Here is a 6,000-nt window from a genome sequence, read left to right as displayed (position 1 = left end):
AAAAAATCACTTAACAGGGCGAAGCTACGTTAATCTAGGGTTGTATACTGGCACCAGAGTGAAGAAAAACTTTACTAGTAACCTTCTCATATCGACCATATGAATTTATGTTATTACTAGATGTATAATGAAGTGGGGGCACCAGTGTCATTTTGGCTCAAGCAAAATCAATGGAGTGAGTGATGACTGCCCAGCTAGCTAGCGTCGTCCTCGCAACGACGACGTGCCACCCGCGTATATATGCGCGCGCACGAGCACGCACACCCTACGCATTCGCACTTGATCTGCCTCTCGTGTATGTCCATGCGCAAACCTCAGCTCCGTTTGGAACGCGGGAATTTTCTCCGGATCTCGGGGAATTGGACCGCTTCAGTTCCTCTGAGATTTCTACAGTTTCCAAGTGAGTGAGAGTGTCAGTGTTAAGAGCTTCGGTTGATACAAGCTAGCTGGGTGTAGATGAACAGGGTCAGGAATGTGCTGCTGCGCAAGTGCAAGAGCCTGTCCCGTGCAGGGCGGCCGAGCTCGGCGTCCTACAGCAACCTCCGCTCTATGTCCACCAGGGAGGCCGCCGCCGACACCGGCGTGGAGGCTCCCGTCGGCAGCGGCGGCGCCGTGGTGTTCGTGGGCAGCTCGCGGCGGCGGTACGTGATCAGCGCCGAGCGCCTCAGCCACCCGCTCATCGCCGCGCTCATCGACCCCGGCGCCGGAGGCGACGACGACAGCGGACGAGATGGCCGGAAGCCGATCGCCGTCAACTGCGAGGTGGTGCTGTTCGACCACCTGCTGTGGATGCTGGACAACGCCGCCGACCTCCGCGCCGGCGGCGGCGACGACGACGACGCCATGAGGGAGCTGGCCCAGCTCTACGCGTGCTGATTGATTACTTGATGTGTCGTTAATACATACACACACGATTGACAGGCGGCACATGTTCGTCGAATTATTTCCTTTAACCTACCTCGATCGATGCCATTTTTTCCCTCTGTTCTTGCGCCGGACATCTAAGATTCTTCGGCGTCATGGCTTGCAACTTTGCACAGACGGATTCATGATTTCATGCGGTTGCTTATGTTTCTTCTTTGTTATTAATCGAGCTTCTGGTGTGTATTAGAGACGGCCATCAACATGTTACTTAAGCTTGTGTTTGTCGACATGACCATGTGGTTATTTTGACGAAGATGTTGTAAATTGCAATCCATGTGACTGAAGTTCTGCTAATTTGCTCGCTTTTACTGAAAATATATATACGTGCGCATGTGCAAATTCTTGTTCTTCATCTGTTGTGATTTGTTAGATCAATTAGCTCACTGGAAAAGCCAGGAAAGTGCAAGTTGGAGTTGTGATCAATTTGAGGTAAGGCTTATATGACTTCGCAAAAAGAGGAGGTAATGCTTTTTTATATGAGCTGCTAGATTGTATAGCTAGGTAACTGGTTGATTACACCCCACAGCATACTTAATTCTCAAGAGTGAAGTTACAATTCAAAACAAAGCCTGATTTGTTCAAAAATAGAATGAAAAAGAAAAGGCTAGCTGATATGGTACATCTAGATAGGTAGCTGATAAATGTGGTGGACAGGCAGGCAGATATGCAACAGGACAGGTCACCTAATGCAGGTAGCAAGCACATCCCAACACACTTAGTTGCACCGTCCTTATCACATTAACAGACATATATCCAGCCTAACAAGATTTTGTGCTCCCCTATCACTCACATCTTACCGATGAAAATGAAAGGGAAAGGTCGCCATGCTTCTGAATAAATTGTTTTTAGGTGAAATGGTTGGTTACTTGGTGCATGAAGGTCGATCAGCACACCAAGAAAAGAAAAAAGTGGTTAACGGTGAAAGGAGAGAATCTGTAGCCAGGAAGCAATGATCAAAGGGAGGCAGACATTTTCCTTGCTAATATTGTCATAAAGAATTATTTCTAAAAATGTCAAAAGGTAATGAGACAACAATGACTCTACTAAACCAGCAACAAATAAGTCATCATACTTCTCAGAGGTATTCTAGTCTTTTCACACTCAGAATAGACAATCAGTTAATAAAAAAGCACCGGCCCAATATGTCATTGCCAGCCCACTTGCTACTTTGGGCCTCAAAAGGCCGGCCTGCATGGCACGTGAGGAGAGAGAAAAGAGAGAGAGGAGAGAGAGAAGAGAGAAGAGAGAAGAGAGAGAGAGAGAGAGAGAGAGAGAGGAATACGTGTACCGCCGTTGAGCCATGAGAATCCCGACCCGAGATTACGGGCGCCATTACTTCGCAATCCAACTGCGTCGCCACCAAAGTGCGCGAGCACGTACGCGATGATGATCCATGTGAAGCTGTGAAGGAAGGAGAAGGGGGCGAAGCGAATCCGCCGATGAGAGGAGGGGCGATGGCGAGGCTGGCGGTGGCCGCGAGGGCGTTCTCCGCATCGGCCGGCGGTGGCGTGTCCATGGTGCAGGGCGCGTCCCGGGGGATCGGCCTCGAGTTCGTGAGTCCTCCGCCTCCTACCCCCATCCCCATTTCACTTTCTCGGCACCGCCCCCTCCGTCCCCCCGTATTTACGATTCGCGCATTGGATTCCGTTTTCATCTCTACTCCACATGCTGTGGATTTGTCCGAGACAGGTGCGGCAGCTGCTGCGGAGGAGCGAGCAGGGCCGCGTCGTCGCCACGTGCCGCGCGCCGGGCTCCGCCGCGGAGCTCCAGAAGCTCAGGGAGGAGCACGCGCCGGGGCGCCTCACCGTGCTGCCGCTCGACGTCACCGACGAGAGCACCATAGAGGTACAGCCTCCTCTACCTAGTTATTACTTACTACACCGGAGATTTTGGTGTTGGCCGGCAATGCTGCGCACAGGGAAATTTATTTTATTCAGAGAGCAGTTTGAAGAAATGCTCCTGGATGATCCTGTTCCATTTGTTAATATGGGCCAAGAAGGCAAGAACCTGTGGAAATTTTCTGATCCTGTCAATGGATACTAGTGACAGAGTAATTGGTTGTGCATACTGCTTTTTTGATGCAAATGGTTGTGCATACTGTAGTAAATGGCAAGCTGATGTGCAATTGTTGATTCTTCCATGGTAGGCCGCCGCGACCTCGATCGGGGAGACCCACGGTTCCCTGGACCTGCTGATCAACTCCACCGGCATCCTTTCGATCCCAAGCGTGATACAACCAGGTCGATCTCTACCTTGATCACGATTGAGCACAAAGTTCCAGCTCAATTGGTGTCCTTGTGACCTGTCTGAATCATGCTCCTTCTGTCTCCTGCCGTGTTCCAGAGACTACACTAAGCAAAGTTCAGAAGTCATCCCTGCTACTGACATATGAAGTGAATGCCGTCGGCCCTATCCTAGTGATCAAGGTACAGCAACCTACTTCCTCACATCAATTCTCTGTTTCTTGTTGTAAATTGTGTTAGTGGCAACATTCTGCCTGCTGGTCATCACTAGGCGCTTACACTAGAGTCTTAATTGATCCCATTTGTTTTTGGTCAGCACATGTGGCCACTCCTAAAGATTGGAGGCCGCTCTGAGATCGGGAGAGGATTCTCATTGGTTGCAAACATGAGCGCTAGGGTCAGTTCGATAGGAGACAATGGTTTGGGAGGCTGGCACTCATACAGAGCTTCTAAAACAGCGCTGAATCAGTGTTAGTGAAGACCAAGATGTTCTATCCTGTTTTCAGTTTCTCACTATCCTGCCCTGCACATTAATCTTGTCACCATGATAATTTTCTCGCATCCAATGTTCCGTGTGTTCTATCTTGGATAACCCAGTGACTATGTAGCTGTCAAAATTTAGCTGTCTTGATTTAATTCCTGAATTGCTTTGCTAATGTTGTGCAGTGACAAAGACTGTATCGGTTGAGTTTGGCAGGAAGGACAACATCACCTGCATCCTGCTGCATCCAGGAACCGTCGACACTGATCTCTCACGGCCGTTCCAACGAAATGTACCCAAGGATAAGCTCTTCACGAGGGAGTTCTCTGTGCAGAATCTCCTCTCTGTCATTGACAACGTCAAGAAAAGTGACAACGGCAAGTTCTTCGCTTGGGATGGCCAAGAAATCCCTTGGTGAATGGTGATCACTGGTTTCAGTCTGCGGTACAAACAGTCAACAGTGTCCTTGATTTTTTAACCCAACAGTGTTTCCTCCCCCAAAAGTATGTTGTTTTTTCACCGGTCTCTCCATGTTATTGCTCAACTAAGCTGCAGAAGAGTAGGACCTCATGCAAACACATGAATATTAGTTTTGCTTTATCATTCACTTTCAGCTACATAGAAATGATGGAATGTTTGCTGATGACACAATTTGTATTGAAGTCCTTTGATTCTGGGAGGTTTTCCTCCTTCACGGTCCACCAGCCTGCTCCTGCTGCATCACGCAGAATTATTTAACATGCAGCTGACTTGGATTTCATTACCAGTCTACTAGTCTTGTCCTGACAGGGATATAGGTGACTTTGGAACATAGTCACATAATTCACAGGTCGAGAAACAAAGTACGCTACTTACGAAAGATTTTGATAAGGTGGGGATCAGATTGTCCCCGTGTTTCCGAAATGGGGATGACGTTCCCAGGACAAAGAACACGACATAGTTCCATGTTCCCAATAACTATGCTTTGGAACTGTGATTTGATTGCGTTCAATTCCAACCTAAGAAAAATCCACCTCAATTTTATTATTTACACGAATTGTGAGATAGGTCATGTTTTGCACATACTTATCATTTGCTACAATACATCCTTAATTTAGAAAAAAACCTGACTATGTGTGTACTAGTAGGTGCTTGTTAGCACCTAAAATTGCACAATACTGAACTTAAAACTTTGGTGTGAAGTAGTAATACACAATCTGTATGAAAATTTATGGCTATTTTTAGTTGTGTTTGGTTTTGTATTTCAAAAGAGTGTTGCCTACGTTTATTTTAATTTTTTCTCTAAGTTAGAAATTAACCTTTTGTTTTTGTTCTATAAGGGTTACTGAAAGTTTAATATTAAGATCCAAAGGCAATGAAACTTGATTCGAAACATAACAAAAAGTTCAGTCACTTAACCATTAGAAACATCTCCTCTGCACGCTCCAAAGAAGACATATGCGCGTCAGATGATCCAAAAGAAAAATATATGACAATGAAATTTCGAAGAGCCACAGAAGAAAAGAAATTCCTGCTCGAGCCACCTACAAAGGCTGGTCGCATTGTGCACAAGCTAGTGTAGCAGAATATGCAATTCCTCGTCCTCCTTCTCTTGCTCCCCCATGCAACCTTCACCGGCGGCGGCGGCGATGGTGGTGGTGGGTGCGGCCGCTGGTGCAATGGCACCGTTGTCCATTGTCAGTCACATTTTTTAGGCATGAGATCAAGATTGAATGACTCCGGCAGCATTGCAATTTGAGCTTAATTTTCTGTTCTATTCGGGCTTTTATCAAACTTTAAAATATCTTTCTGAGTGTTTTTTTTTTTTTGCACTTTCTTCTTCATGAGTGAAACATCACAATACAAATGTGAAAGCTGAATTAAGATCCAAAGGAAATAAACTTGATTGAAAACAAAAGAAGAATGCGCGTGTTGATTTGAAATGCGGTATTTTTCGAAGAGAAAAAAAGGAAAAAATCTATGGCAGGGAAATTAAGAAAGAGCCATGGAAGAAACGAGAATTTGTTCGAGCCACAACAAAATTCTGGTCATGCTGTGCGCAAGCTTTTTCTTAAATGTGATAATATATTAACTCTTATCATTACATCAAGGTGATATAACCGTATAAGATTGTACCCTCAATCTCTGCATATCAAAGATGCATATAACCAAAATATAAAACACAACAAAGACGCTAAGACAAAAACGAAGTAGAGCCAAATAACCTGAACACAGATCTACGTAGATGTGGTTATTATACTTAGGCTTGGATCTGAAAGTCTAGACTGCTATCAAAACCGATGAAGAGCTCCCTGGTAACTCCAGGCGTGCGCATACCGAAGTAACCAGCTTACGGTGCTTTTACCATTGTAG

At 46.0% G+C, this 6,000-nt stretch overlaps 2 protein-coding genes across 2 annotated transcripts; both read left to right on the top strand.

The window, feature by feature from the left end:
- The first annotated feature begins 268 nt into the window (after positions 1-268).
- Positions 269-1,276, top strand: LOC133906331 (auxin-responsive protein SAUR76-like). The gene has a single exon (XM_062348199.1). It carries the CDS (start codon positions 457-459, stop codon positions 874-876), a length of 420 nt encoding a protein of 139 aa, XP_062204183.1. The 5' UTR covers positions 269-456; the 3' UTR covers positions 877-1,276.
- A 904-nt stretch (positions 1,277-2,180) lies between these two features.
- On the top strand, positions 2,181-4,349 carry LOC133906749 (uncharacterized). Its single transcript, XM_062348736.1, has 6 exons — positions 2,181-2,477; positions 2,614-2,769; positions 3,071-3,164; positions 3,268-3,350; positions 3,484-3,637; positions 3,834-4,349. Exons 1-6 carry the CDS (start codon positions 2,364-2,366, stop codon positions 4,064-4,066), a joined length of 834 nt encoding a protein of 277 aa, XP_062204720.1. The 5' UTR covers positions 2,181-2,363; the 3' UTR covers positions 4,067-4,349.
- Positions 4,350-6,000: the final 1,651 nt, after the last annotated feature.

The sequence above is a fragment of the Phragmites australis genome, chromosome 23 (assembly GCF_958298935.1).
Source record: "Phragmites australis chromosome 23, lpPhrAust1.1, whole genome shotgun sequence".
Lineage (NCBI taxonomy): Eukaryota > Viridiplantae > Streptophyta > Magnoliopsida > Poales > Poaceae > Phragmites > Phragmites australis.
Note: the sequence above shows the minus strand (reverse complement) of the source record. Positions and strands in the feature narration are given on the sequence as shown.